General features: G+C 54.5%; 1 protein-coding gene across 1 annotated transcript in view; it reads right to left on the bottom strand.

Annotated features, from left to right (window-relative positions):
* Nucleotides 1-2,041: 2,041 nt before the first annotated feature.
* LCK (LCK proto-oncogene, Src family tyrosine kinase) overlaps nt 2,042-13,175 on the bottom strand; it is a 29,828-nt gene continuing 18,694 nt past the window's right edge. The window contains 5 exon segments of the mRNA XM_030539083.1: nt 2,042-3,876; nt 4,327-4,458; nt 7,400-7,553; nt 8,221-8,297; nt 10,695-10,874. Of these exon segments, the coding sequence (XP_030394943.1) occupies nt 3,674-3,876; nt 4,327-4,458; nt 7,400-7,553; nt 8,221-8,297; nt 10,695-10,874 (746 nt within the window). The 3' untranslated portion in view covers nt 2,042-3,673.

Here is a 13,175-nt window from a genome sequence, read left to right on the forward strand (position 1 = left end):
GCACTGGGGCCAGCATAGCTACAGGGGACCTGGGAGGGGGGGCATGATGTGTCTGCCCCAGCTGCAGGGTGCACATTAGGGTGACCAGACAGCCCCATATTGGGACTTTGTCTTATATAGAGCAACTATCCCTCTCCTCCCCCCACCCCCCAAAAAATCCGATTTTTCACGCTTGCCATTGCCCTAGGACACACTGGCAAGCACAAGGGGCAGCTGTTTGGTCATGCCTAAGGCCCTATCAAATTCATGGTCCATTTTTGTAAATTTCACGGTCATAGCATTTTTAAAATCTTGAATTTAATGGTTTCAGATATTTAAATCTTAAATTTCACGTTGTTGTAACAAAGCGTGAATATATACTTAAAAACAGCAACCTATTAACATATAAAGCCCTTATGTCAGCATTCCTCCAAGTGGGGTTCTCAACCCAAGAAGGGGTTGCAAGGCTATTGTGGGGAGGGGGGTTGCAGTATTGTTACCTTTGCTTCTGCGCTGCCTTCAGATGGGGTGGCTAGAGAGCAGCTGTCTGGATGCCAAGTTCTGAAGGCAGTGCTGCCACCAGCAGCGGCATAGAAGTAAGGGTGGCAGTACACCATACTCTCTAGCTGCTCAGCTCTGAAGGCAGTGCAAAAGTAAGGGTGGCAATATCGCAGTGCCCCTACAATAGCTTTGCAGTTCTTTTTGGGTCAAGACCCCAGTTTGAGAAACACTGTACTTCTGCATATTTTCCCCCTATAGTATAGTCTATAGGGTAAAAGTACACAAAACACCAGCTTTCCCAGTCCATGACACGTTTTTCATGGCCATGAATTTGATAGGGTCCTAGTCATGTCACAGCCCCAGATCCCACACCTAGGGACTCCCTGACAGGTGTCACCCTAGCTCCCCCGCATGCCAGTTGCGACAAGTTCCTGCTATATCCTTGCAAGACTTAGTTCTATTAAGTTTATGTTTTATCTTGGGCTGAGACTATATGTAACCTCTTTGGGGGGATGTGAAGTATGAAACCTGGGAGTTCAAAATACTATATTGAAAATGGGCCAGACAAGTGTAGACAGTTGGGACAATAAATGTTAAGTGGATTTCCTGGGAATACTTAGGGAAAGGTTAATGCAAATTCCTCAACTCTGCTTATGCACAAACCCAGCCTTTTATGCCCTAAGGAGAAGGTGAGTGCCTGCTGATTACCTGTTACGGAAGGCCAAGATCAAAGGCACGAGCAATATACAGAAACAGCTCGTCTTCCCAGCCTGGGTTCTGGTTCTTTGTTGGATATGAACTTGTAACCACAGGAAAAACTCAGTTGTGGATTTTGAAGGACTGACACCTACCGGAGCCCTAGGTTGGAGTTGGGGGGATGACCTCTGGTAAGCTTTCTGGCATGCATGTAGGTTCTTTTATTGTCTTAATGCACTTTTGCTGGAATGCTTTTACCTTAAGAACAAATGTGCTTGCTGAGCCAGAACTGGGTGGTAACTTACACCTCTGGGCAATACACTGGGCATAGCCTCTAGAGAGAAAGCAAAGCACAGATGCTGTCCTTTTAGGCAGACTGGCTTGCTGGGAATTTGACATGGTAAACCAGGGGACTGTGTAGCCTTAAAATTCCTGGTTAGGAAGGCGTGAGACACGGGTCTCCGCCCAAGAGACATGATGACTGGGAGCTGGAAGCTAACATGGACCATGCATGGGGAGAGCTGGTACAGCTATCCTGAAACTGTGATACCAACACCCGCTGCCCGAGTGCTCCCATTGACCCTGTCAGGCAGTAAGCACATCCCTCCTGAGCCCCCTGCCGACCGGCAGCTGGTGCCAAGTGCACCCCTTGCCCCCTGAGAAATGCTGCCTCGGATCCTGCTCCTCACCAAGGGCCCTGACCTCCTATTGGGCCTAGCTTAGGGCCCAATCCTGCAAGTTCCCCGTTGGGCTTCCCCTGTGAGGTTCTGAGGAGAGCCAGTAGCCCACCTTCAACTCTGTGTACACATGTCAAGTTAAGAAGAGCAGCTCTCCCCACCCCAGAGTGGAAGAAGCAGGGTCCATTTCAAAGGTGTTTTTTTACTGAAAATCAAAGAGCAACACAAGACAGGCTTTAAAGTACAATGGGAAATAAGAGTCCTGCACAGGCTGGTTATCTGGGGTGGCTTGTTCCTAAAACAGGGAGTTGGGAGGGTTTCTCTCAAACAAGCCTTTTGTGAGACTATGCAGAACCTCTGATTGTAGGGATTGGTCCAGACTAGAGCCAACACCTGCCAAGTCAAATTCTGAGACCACTTCTGGATCTAAATGTTGTGGTTTGAACCCGTCTCTGTCGACTTTCCAGGACACTAATGTCATGTTCAACAATGCAGAGGAACTAGAAGAGCTTTTGCCTCTGCAGTTCCTGCCGGTTGAAACAGCCTTCTGCATCTCTCCACACATCTTGGACTCACCGGGTCCTTTGCAGTCTGAGTTGAAATCCTCTCCTTCCCTCCTGCCTGGTCATTCCTCTCTCCCTTTGCTAACGTTTGAACTGGGTGACTGCTCTATCAAACTTTCTAAGGGTTCCGGGACCCATTGTGTGCAATAGCCGCTGGTCAGAGTCCAGCCGTGTGGTTTCAGAGTGAAAATGAGCAAGCGAGTAGGGCAGAGAGTGGCTGCTTCACGGGCACTGGGACACATAGATGTGGGCAGTGGTGTCCCAGGGACAGTCTGGCTCTGGTATGAAGAGGTTTTTACCTCTGTTACATTGCACAAGGGGGCCCTGCGTCCCCTTGGAGCAGCTGTGGTGAGTGCAGGGATTTGTGTGCCTTGATCACAGCCCTGTGCGTGAACCGTTCTGTTACAAGGCTGGAAGAACCCCTTGCCGCTGATACACTATCCATCTTCATTGGGGAAAGAAAACACACTGGGGAAATCCTGCATTGGGAACCCATGGGTAGAGATGGAAGGGACAGGAGGTGCTCCACCCTGCAGCTCTCTGAGCCTCTCATGCTGGAAAATCAGTGCTGATAAGGGGTTCTTTGGTTCTAGTGCAATTTGTGGTGGGTTCTGAACCTTACCCGTAGCCTGGGGCTGCAAGAGACCTTGGCTTCTGCATCACACTGGGGCCAAAAGATGATTTTAGTTGCCAGAGATATGGGTCTGAATGTTCACAGTGCAGCTCTCTGCGCTATGCACGCTGCATGTCCGTTTGTGTCTCTACCGTGTGAGTGTGTCTATACGCCTAAGCCTTTGTGTGCGTCTGCATAGCTGAATATTTGTGTGTTTATGGCCCGTGCGCACGCACGCACATACACACACACACACACAAATATTGGGTATGTATGCATTGAGCGTGCCCATGTACAGTGCTGTGGGCATACATGTGTGCCCCTGGTGTTTGTGTGGGTGCTCTGGCATGTGTGAAACCTCGCAGCCCTCTGAGTCACGCAGCTCTTTCGTCAGCACTCATAAAACACACGTCACCTGTGCTCGGAGAATCAAGAAGAATCAGCTGCATGAGTGCGTGCTCCAGAAACACATAAACACCATCACTGGCGTGAAGGAGAGAGACGAGTTTCTGCCGGGGTTAGGCTGTGATCCAAAGGCCTGGGCCTGAGCTGTGAGTCTCTGAGGAGCTAATGTACAGAGACCATTCCCCCCCACCCCGCACATCCCAAAGTGAGGACGCCGCCAACCCTGGCTCAGGGTCTCGTCACGGCTGCTGCTGGTACTGGCCCTCTGTGGCAGTGAAAAAGTCCTCAAGAACGCTCTTCATGTACTCGAAGGTGGGGCGCTCCTCTGGCCTCTCCTTCCAGCAGTGCATCATCAGTGCGTATAGCTCCTCTGGGCAGTTGTCGGGCTGAGGCATTCGGTAACCGCGCTCCAAGTTCTGTATCACTTCTGGGTTAGTCATCCCTGTGGTCACAACACACAGCCCCGAATTAGGAACCAACCAAGACAGAGTGCAATTTACATAGCCCAGTGCTGGGAGAGGGGTAGCTGTGCCCTTCCCACAGCCTGTGATCCTGCACTATTCCCTGCTGCACCTCTGGTTGAGCCAATATGGGACTAGAGTAGCTGGGTGCATCTTCACCGTGCCCTGCAACACCCCCTCTTGGGGGGTGGTAGGGCATAGGAAATGGATCCATCCCTTGACAGTCAGGGATCCAACTATTTTTCCAACTTTATGTGACTGATGAAATAAATTAGAATTAGGTCAAAATGGTTCTGCACTATTAACCTAGAGAGATACACAGGGTGAAACAGCAGAGTGTGTGTACACACACACACACACACGCACACACGTGCACATGACCCCTTTCTGCTGATGTTGATGGGACTGGGTGTGCTGCTGTGAATCCTGACCTGGATAAGGGATCCGTCCATAGGTGACAATCTCAGTCAGGAGGATTCCAAATGACCAAACATCAGACTTGATGGTGAACGTCCCATAATTAATGGCTTCTGGTGCTGTCCACTTAATGGGGAATTTAGCTCCTGAAATACACAAAAGGATTTAAAAAAAAAAGGTTAAGGGTGACCTGGGGCCTTCCCCACCTGCCCTCATCACTTACATCTTCTCCCATCACTTAGACTCATCCCCTTCCTTCCCCAGCACTGCCCATCTCAGAGATGTATCAGCACACTCAATGGCTTTTGGGAGCTTCACAATGCCCTGGGCAACCCATGCTCGGGGCAGCAATTGGGAGACTGGTTGCTTGTTGTTTTAATTCCCATCCCTGCTCAGCCTGCTGGGTCAGAAAAAACAGAATCCCCAGACCCAACACCTCCAGCCCCCCTGGAAAAATCTCTGACAATATTCACAGGAATCAACCCCCCCTCCCAAAAGGCCCCTAACTAGATTCTACACTGGCACTGTCAGAGGTTTTATTATTTGGAAGCGCTGTTCTCGTTTGTCCAAACTGCAGGGTTATGGGCAGTTTTATTCATTTCTACAAATGCCACCATTCCAGACATCAGTAAAGAAGAGCTTTAATCCAGGGGACGTGTGAGCAGTGCCCTTGTCAAGGTGTTATGACGGGTTTTTGAGGCCGCACAGCTCCCAGCGCTGCAGAGCTAAAACCTTGCACAGGGTTTTAAACAGTGACTCCGAGTCCAGAGGGATAAGGGGAGAAAAGAGAACAAGCATGCTCAAGACTCTAAAGCAGAACATACGGGGACAGTATGATGAGTGCTAAGGACAGCTGACTACAAGATTATTAGCTATAGATCCCTGCACTGTTGCATCAGGCTAGCTGACTCTTTCCATGCTCCCAGCTTTCTACACTGGGCTCGTGCCATGGTTTGTGATCCACACACTCACTCCTGTCAGAGCCAATCCAGAACCCGCGATGGTCCCAAGCTGGAAGGAGAAACTGAGAAGCCTAAAGGCTACAGGAAACTCGCGGAGTCTGACTTTGTAACCAAGGGAAACAAACCGAAAGACACGCTCTTTTTCCCTGTGTGGCCCCGAGCCAGCGCAAAAGTTGTGCCTATCCTCGGAGAAAGGAAGGAGGAGGTAGCAAGAGCCAATGGCACACCTGAACCAGTGAATCACACAAGGACCCAGGGTATAAAAACCTGCTTTGGCACCGAGAAAGATACCCGAGACACACATCACAGAGCGTTGATGTGCAGACCTGGGCGTCATCTGCACATCTCAACACGGCCCCAGAGTTACTGAAAATGACCTGAGCGATGGAACCAGTGGGTCCCCACCCAACCCTAGAACAGATGCCAACACCGGCCTTTTAGCGCTGGTTGTTCCTGCAGAAGCCAGCAGAGAGGGCTCTAATCCTACAGGACTGATGTGAGTTACAGGGCAGTCAGTGTCCGGTGGAGCAGCCCCTCTGCTCTAGAGAGGTTACAAATGTTTCGCCGTGCTGCTCTTGCTGGCCAGTGCAGGGGGCAGCCAAATTGTTCTCTCCACATGTGTCTAGGTCCCTTACTGAGGAAAACAGTCATGACCCCATAACCTGTAAAGGTCCTGCTCTCACACTGGGAGGGGCTGTGTCCAGACCTCAAACTCCCTCTGCCCCCATCCCACTTTGGATGGGGATTATTTCCATAGCCCTTGCCCTCAGGTCATACGCTCTCCCCCAGAACTCCCCCCCGCAGCCTACCGTGAGTGGAGGGCTGTCTCTGCACCCCTGAACCCTTTCCCTCACACTTCAGTTACACTAGAACATTTGAGCAGCGCCTCCTGCCCATCCTGGCCAGTGCCAGGTCTCAGCCCCGCTCCCGGCTCTGGGAGGCGCCAGCCTGTTTCTACCAGAAACGGCCAGGAGATGTTCTCTGCTGCATGATGCTTGGAGCTTCTGGCTGAGGCAACTCCAGGTCCCAGCTTGCCTCTGCAGGACCCACCCACCAGGCCCAGCTCAGTCAGCACTGCAGCATCCTGTGTAGCTCGGGCTCACCAAGAGCTGCAGAGAGCTCAGATGCACAGGGGCGACAGGTTGCTTGTGGTGGGCTCCCACTTCCTCACAGAGCTGGGATGTTACTGCGAGGCTGTGGGTGTCTATATCAAGCCTGCGTCTGCTCTACCCCCTGCAGGAGGAGAGAGACGCAGAGAGACGCGTCAGGCCGGCATCCTGCCACGAGTTAGAGGTTCCAACGCTACATGGGCGGGTGGCGGGGGAAGAGGTTCACTACAGCTCACCCTCTGTGCAAGGCATTCACGAGCAGTGATCAGTACCTTGGCCGGTAACCTCGTGCGTCCCTCAAGCACTTTCCACAGCAGAGCCGCACAGTCTCACTGAAATGCAGCCGTCTGTGAGGTGGAGGGTAGTCACGTGGAGCAAAACCCTGACTCTCCAGAAGTGCCCTGGGGTCTTTAATATCCATGCAGAGAGGAGGATTTCTAGATTCCCCCCGATGACCCACCCAGGGTAAATGGCATGAAATCCGATTGCTGTTGTTGGTAGATATTAGTCAGCTCTGGAGGGGTTTGACCTCACCGCTGCAGGAGCCTGTTTCAAACCTGGCCACCTGTGAATGCTCCTGTTTAGGGGAAGCTGAGAGGATTCCTCCACCCCTCTAGCTTGTCCAGATCCTCCTCCCCATCCTGCTCCCCCAGGGCAGAACCAGGGCGATCAGGGAGGTGTGAAATCCACCCCACTCCTCTGATCAGCCAGCAGAGGAGCGGTGCTACAGGAGGGGGAAGTCAGCAGCAGCCAGGGGTTTCATGGGGGCAGGAGACTCCCCTAAACTGGAATTGGAGGATCAGATTGAGAGAGAAGCTGGGGCAATTGTCCCTGCAACCTCTCACTGGGCACATCAAACACAACACCGCTGCCCTGCTGCGAGGTCCCATTCCAGCCTTGAGATCTCTGTCCCCCTGCTGTCAGGGCTCACACCCGCCCGGGGAACCCCACCACCCTGCTTTCCAGAGAGGCACACCCCAGCTGACAGGGTGGAGCGGGGAAGGTGGCGGACGCACCCTCACGGGCCGTGTACTCGTTGTCCTCGATGAGCCGAGCCAGCCCGAAGTCAGCGATCTTACAGCAGAGGGTCTCTGATACCAGGATGTTGGCCGCTCGCAGGTCGCGGTGGATGTAATTCTTCTCCTCGATGAAGGCCATTCCCTCTGCGATCTGGGGTGGCAGGGCACAGAGGGGGCGTTACACATGGCAGGGGCGCAGGGGAGACTGAGGCTCTGCTCCTGCTATCTCAGTTCCACCCCCACACTGGTTGCTCTCTCCTCAGCTAGTCAAGCATGTCCTGCAGATCTCAGGGCTGGGGGGCATGTGGTGGCCAGAGTCGGGCGTGGGGTGCAGAGGAGAAGGAAAGAGACAGAGGGGAGATTCCTACTCCATTGGATGGGGGGGAGGGGTTACTGACAGTAAACATGAGGGAGTGATGGCCGCTAGGGCTAGCGCCAGGTGCAGGGCAGCCAGGTGCTGGACAAACTCCTTCCACTCTAGTGCTGCCCATGCCCCTCGGTTCTGACCAGCAGCCTGCTGCTATTCCTGCCCTGCCCCTACCCCACAGCTCTGCCGATGTCCCTCCATCCTGACGTGCAGCCCCCGCACTGTCCAGCCCTCAACCTCTCAGTCATGGCGAAGTGTGTCAAAATGCAGGGTTCTGGTTGGATGGGCCCATTCATTCCCACGGTATCAGGCTGAGACCTGCACCCATCACTGAGCACAAAACCTAGGGAAAATTAACCCCCCGTGCCCCTGGAGACAGACTCTGCCAGCTTGTCCCCAGCCTGGCATCAGCCCTACTCGGCTTCTGGTTCCCGGCGCTTCCCCTCCTCACCTGCGCTGCCATATCCAGCAATTTGTTAATGGTGAGTCCGATTCCTTCGGGGGTCTTGAGAAAATCCACCAGGCTCCCTGCAACAGGACCAGTCCCAGTCAACCCTGCCCTGAGGGCAGCCCTCTTGGGAACCAGCTTGGCCGCTCTCAGACCCAGCACTGGACAGTCTCCATCCATCAGGGCAGGGCATCTCAAAGGTGCGAGCAGATCCAAGGCCTCCATATGGCCTGGGTTGTTCAGACAGGAGCAGGGACTGATTTGCTAAAACTCCACCTGGCCCGGTTGGATGAACAATGAGCCAGTGCGGGACCAGGCTGGGTTGGGTTCACGGGGTGGGGAAGGAGGTTACTGCTCCCTTTGCTGGTTTGCCATCATGTGATTTCCCTCTGAAGCCATGAGCTTGCCCCATATAACCCCTCCTCCCCCTCAATTGCTCACAGTCAATTCACACACACAGGCACCATGCAGTGTGAACTGTCCCCGTAACGCCAGACCTAGGACCCTCTGAGAAACATTCCCCAAAGACCCCTATAAGCCCCCATCGTCCCATGGGAGGCTCATCCTGAGAAATCAGCTCCTTGCAAACTTCTTAACCCAGGTCTAAAAATAGACCTGAACAACCCTGGAGTTGGCTGGGCAGCCTGGTTCCCATCAGCCTTTCTGCTCAACAGTCAAACATAACAAGCAGGCGTGTTTCCTCTGGCAGAGCCGCCAACTCTCAGAGGAAGAGAGCGTGACTCTGCCATGGAGCCGGCGAGATAGAGAAGGGCCGTGCTGCACCCTTGGGATTTGCTCCTTGTGACTCTTGCTTAGCAGCCCTCGGAGAACTGGATTCCTGCCTTCTACGACACTCTTAAGAACATAAGAATGGTCATACTGGGTCAGGCCAAAGGTCCATCCAGCCCAGTATCCTGTCTTCCGACAGTGGCCAATGCCAGGTGTCTCAGAGGGAGTGAAGCTAACAGGCAATGATCAAGTGATCTCTCTCCTGCCATCCATCTCCACCCTCTGACGAACAGAGGCTAGGGATACCATTCCTTACCCATCCTGGCTAATAGACATTAATGGACTTAACCTCCATGAATTTATCCAGTTCTCTTTTAAACCCTGTTATAGTCCTGGCCTTCACAACCTCCTCAGGCAAGGAGTTCCACAGGTTGACTGTGTGCTGTGCGAGGAAGAACTTCCTTTTATTTGTTTTAAACCTGCTGCCCATAATTTCATTGATGGCCCCTAGTTCTTATATGATGGCAACAAGTAAATAACTTTTCCTTATTCACTTTCTCCACACCACTCATGATTTTATAGACCTCTATCTATCCCCCCTTAGTCTTCTCTTTTCCAAGCTGAAAAGTCTTAGCCTCTTTAATCTCTCCTCATATGGGACCCATTCTAAACCCCTGATCATTTCAGTTCTTGCCAGGAAGCTCACAGCTCTGCTGAAGCTTGGCATGGAGTGGAGGCAGGCAGGAAAGGGAGAGCTGTCTGTAGGTCTTGTCTCTCCCTATTCCATCCAGCCGGCCTCCCTCCTCCTCTGCCAGGATTAGTTTGTCCAGGTTCACTGTCACACACTCTGGATAATGGAAGTCGTGACCCAAACCCGCTGCTCTTGGCTCTCAGAGCAGGCGAAGGAAATGAAAGACTGCATGAGACAATAGGCAGCGCCTGCCGGAGGGACCAGAATAGCCCCAGCGCCACGAGCCCAGGGTGGTTTCCTGTCTCATTAGTAATGAGGCAGGGAACGCCAGGCTCAAGGTCAGCTCTCCAAGGGACTGGGAAGTTCAGATGGAGCTGTTCCTCAGGCCCAATTCCAGGGGAAAAAGCAAGACAGGCATTTGAAAGGCTTTGCAGTAACAGTGCCCCCCTTGGGACCACTTCCACCAGCAGTGCTCTGCAAACAGCCAGTGGATAAGTGCCAAACCTGTAACCACCAGCTGTCTGCATTCATCCCCATGCTAAGGCTGGGGAAACGAGGGCACAGGGCATTGGAGTGACTCACCCAAGATCACAGTGAGAAAGTGGCAGGGCTGGGAACAGAACCCGGCATCCTGGCTCCTCTTTCACTGTTCTAACAGCTGGACCACACTTCTGCTACCCAGTCTCATCAGTAGAACACCGTCTGGGGGCGGGGGGGCACTGGGAATCGAGCAAGAGCTGTAGGCACCCCCAAGCTGAGCACAAGCCTGGAGGAAGGAATGGAAGCCTCTGGATGAACCTGTAGGGCTTTACTGGCCTCCCCCAGGTCTTGTTCTCTGCTCTGGCTCCCTGCCAGTTCTTGCTTCAGATGCTCCACAGGCTGAAGGTCTCTGCACAAAGCAGGAGGGTAGCAGGGAGCTGCAGGGGTACTGGCTGGTGGATCTCCCCAAACTGATGGCAGTTCCTCAGCAGGCCAGGCGGGCCTGGCTCCCCACTCCGCAAGTCTCCTGGGGCACTGTGCGCGGCTCAGGATGGCAGGGTCGCTCCCGGGGGCTCACCTTTCTCCATATACTCCGTGATGATGTAGATGGGCTCCTGAGTCACCACAGCATAGAGCCGCACCAGCTTGGGGTGCTGCAGGCTCTTCATGAGGTTGGCTTCTGCCAGGAAGGCACTGGGGGACATGCTGCCCTGCTTCAGATTCTTAATGGCCACTTTGGTGTGACCGTTATAGTAACCTGCAGAGAGATGGGGCAGGGGGCAAGGAGGGAGAGGAGGTCCGTGTTACCGCAGTGAGTGGCTCGCATGATCCTCCTGCCACTACGCTGTCAGCCTGGGGCCTAGCCGGCACTGCTGGGAGGGAGCTCAGAACAGCGGGGACTTGGGGCCAAGCCATCTCTGGTGTGACGCCCATTGACTGCCCTCCCCTAAGGGAGCTCACACAGCTGGGGTCTCACAGAGCTGTGATGTGGGGGGCGTTGGAGATGCAAAGACCAGGCAGCCCCTCAGTCTATGCCCAGAGAGAGGAGACAGCAGGTACAAGCAACTGTGTGTGGGAGATGCAGCTTCGCGATCTGCAATTACTCCCTGAGGGGGAATCTCTAGTCACATTTCGACCGGGGGCAGGGGGTTACTCATGGTTCTCGGTCAACGAGAGGAAAGGAACCGCTGGGGTCTGATCTTTGATACCCTGCCCTTCAGAGCCACAAGCTCCTGGACCGGATAGCTAACCCACACCTCTCCCCCTCTCCTCCCATTCCAATAGCCATCTCTGTCCTCAGTCCTCACCCCCATCCTGCAAACCCCTGCTCGGCCAGGGCTTGCAGTGACGGAGCACACAGGAGCAGGGCAGCCCAGCAGGCCCATGCCATTGTCTGAACCCACGATCAAGGGTACTTAGAGTGGGGAGGGCCCATTGCAATGGCAGGCTCAATCCATGGGTTATGGTGCTGTGACAGGACCCCCTTCCACCCTGCACCATGGCAACCCCTCCCTTCCGGCCAGGGGAGAGGACAGCAGCCACAGCGGGGAGCTTAGAGCCTCCAAGGGTGTTCCTCGCTGGCACGGGAAGGGACAGACAAGCTCAGGTACCAGGCCTGCCCTAGGTGTCTGAGGGAAGCTCCTGCCGCAAGGTGCCAGGGTGAGACAGGAGACTGCGCCCTCCTGCTCTCCCTCCAGCTGCTGCACCACTGGGCGGTTTTCACGATTTGCTCTTTTTGTCACAGTGCAGCTCAGAGACACAAGCCCTCGGAGCAGCAGCTGGGCCCGGATACCAGAACGACAGCCACAACAAGGGCCTTTCTGGTGCGCACGATTCTTATCAGCGCAGCACAAAACTGCCAACAGCTCCTATGCCAGGCGGGGCTCCACATGCCCAGAACACAGAGCCAGGCCCTCTATGCACCCGCTCTCCACCCCCTGCCTGGGACCGGGCAGCCCAAACCCAAAGGAAGCTGAGTTCTCTGTCTGAGCACTGGGACTCAGGCCTGTCTCCACCAGGGGTTCTGGGCACCAGCGCATGAGGCCAGGACGGGAGTGGAGGGGGAAGAGGCTGGGGGGGACACTGAACCTCCTTTTCACCAGGCAATACAACAGGCCTCAGGGGAAGGTCCCTGGAAAGGAGGGGAAAGAAGCTAGGAAGTGCTGAGCAGATCCAGGGCCCACTCGGAGGGTGTGAGTTCCGGACTGAAACCGGAACTCAGGTGCTTTGAGGTCCAGCTCCCATGTGGCTCTGTGCTGCCGTGTGCTGTCCTGGATTATTCGCTTGGCAGCCCTTGGACGCTGGATGAGAAATGCCCTCAGACAGGAAGCTCCACTGCCTGGGCAGCGCTGGCTGCTGTTTACCTAAAAATCCCTGGACCACATTGAATTCCTTTGAAAGCTGAAGTCCCTGGAGCAGGACTGACGTGGCTTTCCACTGGGATTGCTCCCCTGGAGTGTTAGGCCAGACTGACCTCTGGGGTCATGCCCCCCGGCACACACCACCTGAGTGCCAGCCACCCTGCACACCACAGGAGCACCGAGGCCGACAGGCTCTTTTTGCTAGTGCAGCCTCGCAAGAGCCAAGATTTGCAGCTGTGCACTGGGGTGGAAGTTGCAGGCGCTGGGCCAGAGCACCCGGGGTGAGAGAAGAAGGAAGCAGGCTTGGCCTGCCTTGCTAGCCAATGATAATGGCACCACCCCTCCCTTCCTCTTCTTGGCAGCCAGGGTCAGGGGCGAGCCGAAGTAAAGCAGCAGGCAGGGCAAGTAGAGAGTGTGTGGGGGAACCTAGCCACAAGGAGGGAACTCTGACCACCTCCCTCCATAGCACCAAAGGCCTGGTGATGGACAGGGCCGCCTCCCCTTTGCATCCCACATGCTGTGTGGGACAGGATGCAGCTGGGCCTCTGGCCAGTGCAGCCTCGGCTGTGAGTGAGAAGCCAAAAGAAAGGAGAACAGACACCTGGGCTGGGCCTGGGACCCAGTCTCTGGGCAAGTCTCCTCCCTGTTGTGCCACTGAGCCCCAAGGTCTGTTCTGTCTCTTTTCACCCTGGTCCAGC

Source organism: Gopherus evgoodei, chromosome 20 (genome assembly GCF_007399415.2).
Source record: "Gopherus evgoodei ecotype Sinaloan lineage chromosome 20, rGopEvg1_v1.p, whole genome shotgun sequence".
Taxonomy (NCBI): Eukaryota; Metazoa; Chordata; order Testudines; family Testudinidae; genus Gopherus; species Gopherus evgoodei.